The following is a 13,710-nucleotide window of genomic DNA, read 5'->3' on the forward strand; positions in this document are numbered from 1 at the left end:
CCCCCCCCTGGCCCAGTGGGGGATTTTTTCCCCAAACCTTTTAGGGCCTAGGGGCACGTGTTTTGGGCATATCTAGCCCTGCACGGGGGGGAAATTTGGAAAATCCAAAAAAAATTTGGCCCTAATTTTCAGGCCGCCAACCTCAGTTCAGGATTTTGGCGAATTTTCACATTTTGGTTTTTTGCGCGCAAACCAAGCTTCCAATCGAAAACTGGTGCTCTTGCTTAGATATCCGGGAGCCGCTCGGGCAGCTGCTGGTTGTTTTTGCCGAGCGCCCCTGCGGCGGGTTTTCGCATAAATGCGCGAAACGTTGTTTTCAGGAAACTGGAAAAATCTCCCAAAGTAAAAACAGCTGGAAAATTCTAAGCGCGCCGCTGCATCCGGGAGCTCACGCGCTACAAAACAGTTGGTATTCACTTTTTCTCTAGGAAGCGTAATTAGAGAGTTATGGAAGTTTTTTGGGGTTCTGAGCCAGTTTGCCAGAATGGGGCTAAAATGGTGGTTTTCCCCCTTTTGTGCCATTGGCTTAAAATTCTGCTCAGGGGCTAGAGGAGGCCATGAAAAGTGCACAGTGTTAAAATCTTGGCATTTCATGGAGATTTGGGGATTTTAGGGGGGATTGAAGGTTTCGCTCCCATAAGAGCCTGTACAAAGTTTCTGGTTTTTCCTCCCGGGCTCAGTGGGGGATTTTTCCAGAAAACTTCCGAGCTCACTTTGCCATGCATTTCATCCATTTTCAAAATCCTGTGGGGAAAAAATTTCCAAAATCCAAATTTTTTTTTTGTTTTAAGATTTGTTGGGGGCAAACGGTCGAAATTTTCGGCAAAAATTGCGTTTTAATTTTTTGCTCGCAAACCAAACTTCTGATCGAAAAAAGTTCCTCTTGATAGAATATGCGGGCGAACGCCGGCTAGCTGATGGTGGCCTTTCCCGAGGGCTCCTGCACAGGGTTTTAGAAAAAACGGGCGAAACGTTGTTTTCAGAAAATTTGAAAAATCTCCCAAACTAAAGACAACTCGGAAATTATAAACATGCCACGACATTGAGCGGTGCAAGTGCCATAAAAAAGTTGGTGTTCACTTTTTCTCTAGGAAGCGTAATTAGAGAGTTATGGAGGTTTTTTGGGGTTCTGAGCCAGTTTGCCAGAATGGGGCTAAAATGGTGGTTTCCCCCCTTTTGTGTCATTCTTTTAAAATTCTGCTCAGGGGCTAGAGGAGCCAACGAAAAGTACACAGTGTTAAAATCCTGAAATTTTATGGGGATTTGGGGATTTTAAGGGGGTTTGAAGGTTTCGCTCCCATAAGAGCCTGTACAAAGTTTCTGGTTTTCCCCCCCGGGCTCAGTGGGGGATTTTTTGGGAAAACTTCCGAGCTCACTTTGCCATGCATTTTATCCATTTTCAAAATCCTGTAGCGAAAAAATTTCCAAAATCCAAAAATTTTTTTTTGTTTCAAGATTTGTTGGGGGCAAAACGGGCGAAATTTTCGGCAAAAATCGCGTTTTATTTTTTTGCTCGCAAACCAAACTTCTGATCGAAAAAAGTTGCTCTTGATAAAATATCCGGGCGAACGCCCGCTAGCTGCTGGTGGCCTTTCCCGAGGGCCCCTGCACAGGGTTTTAGAAAAAACGGGCGAAACGTTGTTTTCAGAAAATTTGAAAAATCTCCCAAACTAAAAATAACTCGGAAATTATAGACATGCCACTGCATCGAGCAGCGCAAGCGCCATAAAAAAGTCGGTATTCACTTTTTTCCTGCAAAGCATAATAGGAGCGTTATGGAGGTTTTTAGGATTTTTGAGCCAGTTTGCCAGAATGGGGCTAAAATGGTGGTTTCCCCCCTTTTGTGCCATTGGCTTAAAATTCTGCTCAGGGGCTAGAGGAGGCCATGAAAACTGCACAGTGTTAAAATCTTGACATTTCATGGAGATTTGGGGATTTTAGGGGGGTTTGAAAGTTTCGCTCCCATAAGAGCCTGTACAAAATTTCTGGTTTTTCCCCCCCTGCTTAGTGGGGGATTTTTTGGGAAAACTTCTCAACCGTTCATGGCATGCATTTTATCCATATCTAGCAGCCTGTGCAGGAAAAGTTTCAAAATACAAAAAAAAATTTTGCCCAAAATTTTTCGGGGCCAAAACGGTCGAGATTTGCAGCAAAAATCGCCTTTGATGTTTCTGCTCGCCACGGACGCGTCCAATCGAAAAACTTCATTCTTTGGAAAATGTGCGCACTGTCGACGTGCACTTAGGGGTAATTGAGCGGAATCTCCCCTGGGGCTGGTTTTGGAGAAAACGGCCGAAACGTTGTTTGGAGGAAAAGCGAAAAATCTCCCAAACCACAAATGCTGGCGCCAGTCGGAGCACGCCATTGCAATGGGGGGCTTGCGCCCCCCAAAAAAGTTGGTATCCACTTTTTCGCTAGAACAAACATTAAGCGAGCTACAGGCGATTTTTGCAGTTTGCACCCAATTTTCCCGAAAAATTTACCAAATTTTTCGCAACGAAATTGTTCAAAAGCTGTTAAAATCAAAAAAAATGCAAAGTTTCGCACATTTGGCCTGCCTCCTCAGGCATCAGTCCACTAACCGCCCACTTTCTCTCGCCCAGACTGCAATTTGAAGGCCCTGCGGCGCCATCTAGACTGCTTCAACCGCAACGGGCTGCGCTTCGCTCTACTGCGCCGCTTTGACAGCCACGTCAATCACCAAGTGAAGCGCGTCCTCATTGTTTCGTTCATCAGCCGCCAGATGGACGCGGCCGACTACCCGAAACAGGTGGGTGGTTGGCGTTGCCACCACGCCCTGCAGCAACGCCCTCTGTTGCAGCTGAGCCGCTTCAACAACGACATCTACTTCAAGTGGCTGCACATCGGCCATCTGGTGGACGCGCCTGGCAACGCCGAACTGCTCGCCCGCTTGAGCAACAGCGCCATCACTCTGTCCCTGGACCTTGTGGTTGCCGTGGCAACCGCAAGTGGAGGGGAGAAGGTGGGCGGGTTAGGGGCGTGCGTTCGGCCGCAGGCCACGCCCCCCATCCATCCAGCCAATCCGATGCCGCCTAAAGCATCCGGCGAAAACGTCAGCCTTCAAAGCCTCTCCTTCTGCATGCTGCAGATCTACAAGGTGCGCAAAACCTGCAACCAGTCGCTGGTAGTGCGCCCGTTGGGTAAGTGGTGGGGGAGAGGGCGGTCTGTTGTGATTGGCCGGAGGGGCTTTGCGCAGGCCAATGGACGTATCAGGAGGGCGTGGCCAACCTGCGCAGCTACCAATCAGTCGACACCAGGATCGATTTCCAAGGGACGGCGCTGAATTTCGGCAGAAAACTGGCGGGCAAAGAGACGGCAACAGTGTCCGAAGAGGCGGCAGTTGAGGACGACAACGACACCGACCATTTGGACAGCATTGCCGATTATATCTGCGCCTACCTGAACGCCTCGTGAGTGTCTCCATAGAGCGGCGGGGGGCGTGGCTTGGTAATGGGGGCGTGGCTTCAGGAAGGCGGTCAAAAGCTTCCCCACTCTGGGCCTGAAAGGGGAGACGGGCAACTGGAGCGGCCTTCTAGGGGCGGTCGTGTCCCAGGAGGTGGACATCGGGCTGGACAGCGTGATCAAAAGCCCCGAGCTCTACAGCGACATGGTCTTCACGCAGGACATCTTCATATCCGAGTAGGTTTGAGGTTAGGGGCTTGGGGGAGGTTATGCGGAGTGTTGCAGGCGGCACGTCTATGTCAAACCGGAGCAATCGGACGGAGCGAGGGACATTTTCCTGGCCACTTTCCAGCCCAACCTGCTGGCCAACGTGCTGGCCACTGGGCTGCTTTTGGCAGCCGCCATGTTCGTCTACACGTCCCTCCGGGCCTCCCACTGCTCCCTGGGCGGCTTGAGTGACGCCCTGTTCTGGAGCCTGGGGATCATCAGCATGCAGGGTAAGGGCCTAGCGGAGTGGGTGTAGGAAAACCTCCTGTTGGGGCTGGGGAACGTTGTCGGGCGTAGGGAAACCCTCTGGGGGCGTAGGGAAACCCTCTGGGGGGGCGTAGGGAAACTTCCCATCAACCCTGTGACCACCTTCCAGTGGTCACAGGCACACTACCGCCGTTACCCTTGGAGGAGCGCTTTGAAGGTGGCCTCTGACTCCCCTGAAGATGGTGGTGGGATGAAACTTTCCTCAATTGGGCACCCACCAGTGCCCAGTCCAACCCACATATAGGGAAGTGGGAGTGCTCTTTGGTTTAAGAGCAATTAATTTTTCCGTTGGGCTTGCCCCATTCAAACCTAAAAGTTGACCAGGTGGAGTAGGCATTTTTTTGAAAATGTCCCCAAGGGGCTGGACCCCTAATTTTACGCCTGCCTATAAACATGCCATTTTGCCTAAGTTTCTACTCGATTCCTGTTGGGCGGACCGATTTTTTTAACTGTGGACTGCGCGATTTTGGGGAAACTGATGGTTAGTTGAATTAAAACTTGTGTGTTAAAATGTTCCTGGGCAGGTACGCCACTGAAACTTTGCTCGCCCATGCGCCCAGCTCTGCTCGATCCAACGTAGTTTGGAGCAAGTTGGTGCGATTTGCCGTTCAAAAGATATGGATTTTTTAGTGCATGTTATTTGGGATCAGTGACATTGGGACAGGTTTTTAACTCCCCTGATGGTGGCGCGCAGCTGAAACTTCTACCAGTTAGAGCACCAATGTCGCCCACTTCAGCAAGCATATTGGCAAAGTTGGGTTATTTTCCAGTTGGAAGCCACCAATTTTTGAAAGTTTGCTGGCCCCATTGAAGCCAAAGTGACTAGTCCAGTTTGGTTTTCATGTGACAACTCTGCTGATGATGGTGCGCGGACGAAACTTTGCACCCTCGGAGAGCCGATCGCCATCTATGCAACCAGTATATTGGCAAAGTGGTGGCGTTTTTAGTTTGGGCGCAATTAATTTTCGAAAGTCGGTTTGCAGCATTGCTTCTGAAGTGGTTCGGTTGGATAAAATTCCTGGATTGTGACGCGCCTGATGATGGTAGGGAGCTGAAACTTTGCTCACTTGGCGATCAGATGGCGCTCTATCCAGTGCACATATTGGCGATTTCGAGTAGGTCTTTGTTTTAAATCAGGAATGTGGTTTGCACCTTTGAGGTCAAGGTGACCTCCATATTCGCATCCGTCACACAATTCCCCTGATGATGGCCCCCAACTGAAACTTTTCTTTAGTTGGAAACATGGCAGCACCCAAGCTGGTGCATCTAAAAGCAAATTTGAGGTTTTTTGGTTTTTCAGATTTTTTCCATTTTGGGGTGCGCTCAGGATTTTTTTTGAAAATTCAGCTAAAGGCGCACGCCCCTGGATTTTTGCTGAGTTATTGAGCAAACAGTCGTCTATCAACTGCTGTTGAGGAAAAAATTGAGGTCTTTTGCGTTTTGGCGCAATGCATCTATGAACTTTGGGCTGCACGACTATGGTGAAACTGATGTTTAACGGGTTTTTTCAAAATGTTCCCGATACGGTACGCCACTGAAACTCGCCGCACTTATGAGCTAAACAGTGCTCTACCCAATGGCGTTTAGGGCAAGTTTCTATCTTTTTTGGTTGAAAAGATATGAGTTTTTTAGTATGTTGCCGTTATTTTGGAGCAGCTACGGAGCTTTGCGGTCAGTAGCATTAGAGCAGTTTTTCAACTCTCCTGATGATGGTAGAAGGTTGAAACTTTGTCCACTTGGAGATGCGAATGGGCTCTTCATCGGGCACATATAGGCAAATTTGGGTCTGTTTGGGTTTTGTAGCTGTGAGTTTTTAAACTTTGGTCCTCACCTTTGGGACCAAACTGATGTAGAGGCAAACTGGAAAAATTATTTCTGCATTGTCCTGGGCTCGTATGCCAGTCAAATTTTGCTCATTTAGGGAGAAAAGACTGCTCCATCCAATGCCGTTAAGGGCACATTCGTGCCTTTTCTGGATTTCAAGGAATACATTTTTCAATAGTGCAGTCATCGTGTGCCAGTTGCTGCGGCTTTGCCATCAGTTGCATTGGAGCAACTGATGGCAAATCAACTCCCCTGATGATGGTAGAAGGTTGAAACTTTTTCCACTTGGAGACGCAACTGGGCTCTCCATGGGGCACATATTGGCAAATTTGGGTCAGTTTGGGTTTGGGAGCTGTGAATTTTTGAACTTTGGCCTGCGCCATTGGAGCCATTTAATGTAGAGGCAAACTGGAAAAATCCTACCGCGTTCAAGCCAACAGCCTACTGCACGTAGGGAAATGGTCAGTTGGGCGTAGGCAAAAACTTGATTTGGTCCTTCAGGCACCCAAATCCAGGCCAAATCGGCTGCCGGCAACATGATCATTGTCATCTCGCTGGTTTTCGCCCTGGTGATCTACAACGCCTACTCCGCCTTCATAACCTCGAAACTCTCGGTCAAGCTGACGGAGATTCGGACTATCGCCGACCTGCTGGCCAGTGACTACGACATCGGGTACGCAACCAACAGTCCAGACGAGGTTTTCCTGCGGGTAAGTCCACGGCGCGAGCCTTGCCAAGGTCATCCACGGCGAAACCCCCAGTCGATGAACGAGACGCAGCTGAACCAGATCTACCTGCGCGGGTACCTGCGCAAGAACATCAACAACATCACCGAAGGTCTGCTGAAGGCCACGCAGGGCAACTATGGTTTCTTCGCCAGCCGCCGGGTGGCGCGCAAGGCCTTCCTGAAGATCAGCGGCTACAAGTGCAAGTTCGAGATCATGGAGATTCAGACGCCCAAAACGAAGAACTACGTGGCCTTCCCGATGTCGCCCACGTCGCCCTATCGCAAGGCCATCGATCGCTGGTAGGTGGGGACACTAGGGCGACCCTAGGGCGGCCCTAGGGACGGTAGGTTCTGATCCTAGGGGCGGTTTTAGCCTGATCAAGATGAGGGAGAGCGGCGTGCACGACTACATGAAGTCCTCCATTGAGCCCCAGTTGCCCAAGTGCGATCAGCAGTCGAGTTTCCAGAGCGCACGCCTCAATGACATTGTGACAGCGATTGCGCTCTTCTACGTGGGCATTGGGGCGGGGCTTCTGATCCTCATGGGCGAGTGCGTGTGCAAGAAAAGGAGGGAGATATGGCGTAGGCTGGGGCGTGGCCTGCAGGCCTGCCACCAGAACATCGAGTTTGCGCACTGATTGTCCTAACCTCACTCGTGTGTGGCCCTTGGGCCTAATAGATGTTAGAGCTAATAGAGTTTTTCTATCCTTGACTTGGGGGGGAAATCGCAGATCTGGCAACGCGCAAAGAAACTGGAAACAGCACGATCGGCAATCGGAATATGTAAACCCCCATCCGGTCGAAGATATCCAGACTATGCAAATAATTCTGTTAAACCTGTGCAATGTGTTCCAATTCCGGGGCTGATTTCCTTTTTACGCGCCCGCTTAAAGCGCCCCGATTTGCTAAATAAGCAAATCGGCCGGATTTCCATGAACACGGAAACTGATTACTTTCCTTTTTCCAGAAGTGCACCGGGCTTTGCGTCTCGAATTAACCGATCCACACAATCGCCTGGACTGTTTGGCTTCGAGTTGCCCAGTTTTTGGCCCGTAACTTTGACAACGTTCAATATTTTTCACGGTTTCCAACACTGGGAGGCTGGGAATTTCATTCTCTAAAATCTTCGTTTCATGGCCTTAGCTCGTATCTGCAACCGTTTGGGAATTAAGGGACTTTGAAGTTGAGCCAACATGAAGTGAGTGTGTCCACTGTTGGCTCATAGTCTTTTGCCCATAAGTCCCGCAGCTTTCACTATTTGCAAAACCCGCAAAGCGGGTTTTGCAGCAAATTCGATTCTCTATAACTTTTGTTTCATGGCCTTAGTTCGTATCTGCAACCGTTTGGGTAATACAGGACTTTGAAGTTGAGTAAACTTGAAGTCAGTGTGCCCTTTGTCGGCCCATGATCTCTTGCCCATAAGTCTGTCAATTTTCATTATTTTGAAAGATTTCTGAGCCTACTGGGCCGCCCATTGGATTATCGATAAACTTTGCTTCATGGCCTTAGTTCGTATCGGCAACAGTTTCGGAAATACAGGACTTTGAATTTGAGTAAATATTAAATTAATGTGCCCAATTTTTGGCTCATAGTCTTTTGCCCATAAGTCTGACAATTTTTACTATTTCAAAAAAATTTTAAAACTAGTTTGCCAACCATGTCATTTTCGATAACTTTTGTTTCATGGCCTTAGTTCGTATGGGTAGCCGTTTAGGAAATACAAGACTTTGAACTCGAGCAACCATGAAGTCAATGTGTGTACTGTCAGCTCGCAGTGGTGTGTCCATCGTTCTGGCACTTTTCATAATTTTCAAAAATTTTAAAAATATTTTTGTTGCAAATTGTATTCTCTAGAAACCTTGTCTCAAGATCTTAGTTCGTATCAATAACGGTTTGGGAAATCCAGGGCTTTGAAGTTGAGCTAACATGATGCCAGTGTGTCTACTGTTGGCTCATGGTCTTTTGCCCATAAGTCGGGCAGTTTTCACTGTTTGCAAAAAATCCAAAACGGGTTTTGCAGCTAATTAGATTCTCTAAAACTTTCATTGCGCGGCCTTAGTTCGCATCTGCAACCGTTTGGGAAATTCGCGCCTTTGAAGTTGAGCAAACATAAAGTCAGTGTGCCGAATGCCTGGCTCATAGTCTTTTACCCATAGGGCTGACAACTGTACCTATTTTAGACAGTTTCAAAAACTATTGGGCCGCCAATTGAATTCCCGATAACCTTTGTTTCATGGCCTTAGTTGGTATCGTTAGCCGTTTGCGAAATACGAGACATTGAAGTTGAGCAATTATGAAGTCAGTGTGTCTACTGTTGCCTCGCCTATCTTTGCCTGTAACTTTTGAATCTATCGAAATTTTTCAAAATTTCAAAAATAGGTTTGTTGAAAATTTAATCCTCTATAGTCCTTACGTTCTGAGCTTAATTTCACTCTGCAACCGTTTCGCCAATACAAGACTTTGTGTCTGAGCCACCTTGAAGTCAGTGTGTCTACTAATGGCTCATAGTCTTTTGCCCATAAGTCAAACAATTTCCACTATTTTCAAAAAATCTAAAAACGGCTGTGTAGCCCATTGCATTCTCGATAACCTTTATTTCATGGCCTTAGTTCGTATCTGCAACCGTTTGCAAAATACAGCACTTTGAATGTGATCCAACACGAAGCCAGTGGGCCCACGGTCTACTCACAGTCTCTGGCCTACAACTTTGGCATTTGTTAAAATTTTTGGAATTTTCCAAAACCCGTTTAAAGGTTATGTCAGCGTCTATAACCTTTGTGGTAAGGCCTTAGTCTGTATCGGCTACTGTTTGGGAACTACAAGGTTTTGAAATTGAGCCAGCATAAAAGGCAATGTGAACAAAGTTGTCTCGAAGTCTTTTGCCTATAAGTCAGGCAGTTTCGACTGTTTTCAAAAATCTAAAAACCCAAAGGGCAGCAAATTGCATGCTCTATAACCTTTGTTTCATGGCCTTAGTTCGTATCTCCGGCCGTTTGAGAGCTAAAGAGTTTTAATAGGGGCAAACATGAACTCAGTGAGTTGCTACGGTTTGCTCACAGTCTTTTGCCTATAACGTCGGGGGCTTTCAATTTTTTGCCTATTTTCCAAAAGGCTTTTGAAGCCAAACAAATTGTCGATAAACTCTCTCTAAAGGCCTTAATTCGTATCTCTTGCCGTTTGAACGCTAATCGCCTTTGAATTGGTGCAACCATGAACTCAGTGAGTTGCTACAGTTTGCTTATAGTCTTTTGCCTATAACTTCGGCCCCTATCGGTAATTTGCCATTTTGTCAAAAGGCTGTGATAGACAGTTGAATTTGCCACAACTCTTATTTCAGGGCCCCAGTCCGTAACTTTAATGGCTTTCGCATTAATCGCAGTTTTCTTCCTCAGTGTGGTTTTATGTTCAAAAAACCATCGCTTTATTTAAAAAAACCGCAGCTTTTCGAAAACTAAGGCTCGTCAGTCGTGAAAAGCGTCACAATGAGGCTCAGCAAACTGAACGTGTCTAGAATCTAAAAAAAAATTTGAGCAAACGGCTGTTTTAAGGGGTTTTAAAACTGCTTCAGAATTCTGAAGCCTTTTTATAAAAAGCCATAACTTTGTTAATACCTTGCCGATTGGAAACGTGAAACCCTCCCTGGCAAGTCCACACTTTTGCCGAAATTTGGCTTCTTTCAGATTGAAAATCGCACGAACGACCTTGAAGTTATGGCGCCTTGACTGGGAAAAAAACGCAAAATTTCTGCATAAATCTGAAGCCCCCTTTAAACCCGCTTAAACGTGCGCTAATCGAGCAGGGAAAAATTCCTGCAATCAAATCAGAAGAAAACGTGAATTCTCGAACGAGTTTGCACTGCCGGATCCCCCCAAATCGGCGCGTTTTCCCCCCAGTTGAACGCCGCTTTAATTAGCCTCCTTAATGCATCTTTAACGACACAATTACTTAATGAAAAATAGGTAATCGGCTCCGAATCGCCAATAAATTGGCTGAAATGGCCAATTGACGTCCTTCAAGGGGATCGAGGCTAATGATTTTCCACCCCGTGGGGGGACAAAAATTGCAAATTGTTCAGGCGAACAAATCGGCTCTTTTGCTGCACCCCAAGGTCTTGATGAGGATGGGGCTGATGATGGAGCCAGGGGGGGCGAACGAAACGTTGGGGGGAAAGTGGGGAAACATGGGGCAAACCTGGACGGCGCTTTAAATTTGCAGCGAGGGATTTTTTGCGGCCGCAAGAAATAAATATTCCGGCAGGCGCTCCTAGACGTCCCGGGGTTGGAGCGGCCGCACGTGATGGGATTAACAATAGGCAAAAGAGAGACGAGAGAGAGCCCGATCCGAATCACATTCGAATAATTTTCGTTCGCTTAGTTGCGCTGTTCGTTATTCTGTTTATTCGGCAGGGGAAGCGAGGGCACACAGCCTGGAGTTCATGGGGCAATTTAAAAGGGGTTTTGGCCGCTTTTGCGATTTTCTAGCAGTGGAAACTCGTGGGTTTTCCCTCTGGGGTCGAAGGTTTTCCGTGTTTTACATGCGGGAATTTTTCCCGGCTCGATCAGCGGCTGTTTAACGCGGGTTTAAAACTGGCTTCAGATATCTGAAGCCGCCTTTAAAACCCCCTAAAATGCCGGTTTGAGCGCCGTTTTTTTAGGGATTTCGAAAAATTGGTCTTTGATGGACCCTCTAAAGAGGCCCCGTGCCAGTGGGGAGCTTCCGAGTGGGAGAAAATGGGTTTTCCCTTGGGCATTTTCTGCAGAGGAGTTTGAATGGGAAAATCGCGATTAGTTCGAAACGGGGCAAAGATACGGGTTGGGGCCAGGAAACAAAAATTGTTGGCAATTGAAGTGGCAACAAGCGGGTTTTGGAAATTTGGCAAAATGTGTAGTTTTGGCCGAGGTATGGGCGAAACCCTGGGGGCAATCAAGCAGGCAAAGTTGTGCCAAAATTTTTTTTCGGCAAAAGTCAAAAACTCGGGGGGTTTCGCGACAAATCATTGAAAACTCGCGGTTTGCTAAGAGCGCGGTTTTTTCACTTGAAGCCGCGTTTCGGAGAAAATGGCCAAAAACCATCCTCAAGCCCAAACGTTGCCCACTAACTTTGCTAGGGCCTAGTGAACTTTTGCCAAATTCGGGTTTTTAATGCAGTGGAAGGTGGGGATTTTGGTAAATTTTTGCAAAAAATTCCAGCCCTGAATTTGACAGGATTGTTAGCAAAAAACTGTAAGAAAAATGGGTTTTTTGCCTTTCGTGCGAAAACTCGCCTGGCTGGGGCGTTCGGACTTTCACTACTAGGTGGCGCCGGACACTCTGCATGTTTCCTCAAGAGTGACTTTTTGTCGCTAGACGCCGCGTTTCGGAGCAAATGGACAAAAACCATCTCCAGCATAAATCTGCACCTGCTTCCCCTACTGGCGGTGACTTTCTCATTGTTAAGGGAAATTTTCCGGAAAAAAACGTTTTCTACGCAAAAAATTGCCCAGATTTTGAAACAAATGGGCAAAAAATTGCAGCCCGAAATTTCCGGTGTTTATCAGCCAAAAACTGTCAAAAAAATCGGTTTTTTGCATTTTATTCGAAAACCTTCCTGCCTGAGTTAATGGGGTTTTCACCACTAGATGGCGCCCGTTGACCTACGTAATTGAGCAGGAGTGACTTTTTTGCGTTTGAGGCGTGGTTTCGGAGAAAACGGCCCAAATATGATTTTTCTGGAGAAATCACCACGCCCCTCCCCTATAGAGAACTAAACCTTGAAACTAACCAGAAAGTTGCGCAAAAAATCTGCAAAATTCAGGCGATTTTGGGAAAAATCACGAAAAAAATCGAATTGCTTGCCAAATTTACTTAAGACGCTGAAAACCTGGATTTTTTTTAGTTTTTCGCAAATTTTTCAAAAAGCGTTTTATCTAGAGCCTTCCGGTTCTGACTGGCGCATCCGGTGGAAGGGGGCGGACTTTTTCTGGTTAGAGGCGTCGTTTCCGAGAAAATGTGCAAAATCCGATTTTTTGCCCAAATAACCACGCCCATCCCCTAAGAAAAACAATTATTGAAACTGGCCGGAAAGATCCGGAAAAAAATCCATAAAATCTGAAAAATTCCGGGGACTTTGTAAAAAATAACATAAAAAAAACAGCTGCCTTCCAAATATATTTAAACGACCAAAAACCTGGAAATTTTACGGTTTTTGGCTCTTTTCTTCAAAACGCTTTTTTTAAGAAATTTCAGATCTTTACTGTTACAACCGCAAAAACAAAGCCGAAATTTCATAAAGAGCGACTTTTTTCGATTCGAGCCCTCGCTTCGCGACAAATGGCCAAAAACCGATGTTTTACCCAAATCACCACGCCCACCCTCTAAGGAAAAAAAACAGTAAACCTAGCCGGAAAAAATTGCGTAAAATCTGAAAAATTCCGGAGATTTTGGCAAAAATAGTGAAAAAATTCCAACCCCGTTCCAAATATAGCTAAGCGACTGAAAACCTGGAAATGTTGCAGTTTTCTGCACTTTTTTCAAAAACCCCTTATTCTACAAATGTTGGATCTTTACTGTTATATCGGCGCAAACAAGGCCGAAATTTCATAAAGAGCGACTTTTCTCGATTAGGGCCCTCGCTTCGGTGCAAACGACCAAATAAGCGATTTTTCGCATAAATCACCACGCCCATGCCCTAAACCTTGAAATTGAGCGCACAGATCCGGAAAAAATTGCATAAAATCTAGAAAATTACTGGGATTTCGGAAAAAATAACCAAAAAATTTCAGCCTCTTTAGAAATAGGTGTACACTTTAAAAAGCACTAAATCGGCCAGTTTTGGGCAATTATCGCCAAGCCCCAGCCAGCTAGAACCTTGGGGATTTCACCGGTCGATCCAGCGGTCCTAAGCGGTCAATTGATCAAAAGCAACTTTTTCCGCTCAGACACACCATTTGCCGAAAAACCCCGAAAAACCGGCCAAACGCCACGATTTACCCATTCTTCCCCTACTCGGGCACAACCGCGCCCACCTAAGCAGCTCAAAGCCCGAACGGGCACGTGTTCCATCCAGAAAAAATGCGAATTTTCGACTCTTTTATACACAGTGGCTCGCTGAAGCGACGAAAATGTTGGGCCCATTAAGTGAACTATCGGCCAGAACACGCACTCAATCACATTAAGCCATTGAGACGACAGGCGATTTGATTTCGGCTCAATTTCCCCCCAATG

The 13,710-nt window shown here is 46.7% G+C and overlaps 1 protein-coding gene across 3 annotated transcripts; it reads left to right on the forward strand.

The window, feature by feature from the left end:
• The first annotated feature begins 2,566 nt into the window (after positions 1 to 2,566).
• Positions 2,567 to 7,197, forward strand: LOC125503111. 3 transcript variants are annotated; one of them, XM_048663032.1, is made up of 7 exons: positions 2,567 to 3,161; positions 3,218 to 3,431; positions 3,490 to 3,660; positions 3,709 to 3,920; positions 6,283 to 6,491; positions 6,543 to 6,808; positions 6,882 to 7,197. In XM_048663032.1, the coding sequence occupies exons 1-7, from the start codon at positions 2,744 to 2,746 to the stop codon at positions 7,144 to 7,146; spliced, it is 1,755 nt and encodes a 584-aa protein (XP_048518989.1). In that variant the 5' UTR covers positions 2,567 to 2,743; the 3' UTR covers positions 7,147 to 7,197. The 3 variants fall into 3 exon arrangements, with proteins under 3 accessions (XP_048518989.1, XP_048518988.1, XP_048518986.1); XM_048663031.1 differs by having other exon boundaries at positions 2,567 to 2,770; positions 2,822 to 3,161; positions 6,283 to 6,808; XM_048663029.1 differs by having other exon boundaries at positions 6,283 to 6,808.
• The last annotated feature ends 6,513 nt before the right edge of the window (positions 7,198 to 13,710 follow it).

This window comes from Dendroctonus ponderosae, unplaced genomic scaffold (genome assembly GCF_020466585.1).
Source record: "Dendroctonus ponderosae isolate FM_Combo_2020 unplaced genomic scaffold, Dpon_F_20191213v2 Dpon_F_20191213_12, whole genome shotgun sequence".
Taxonomy (NCBI): domain Eukaryota; kingdom Metazoa; phylum Arthropoda; class Insecta; order Coleoptera; family Curculionidae; genus Dendroctonus; species Dendroctonus ponderosae.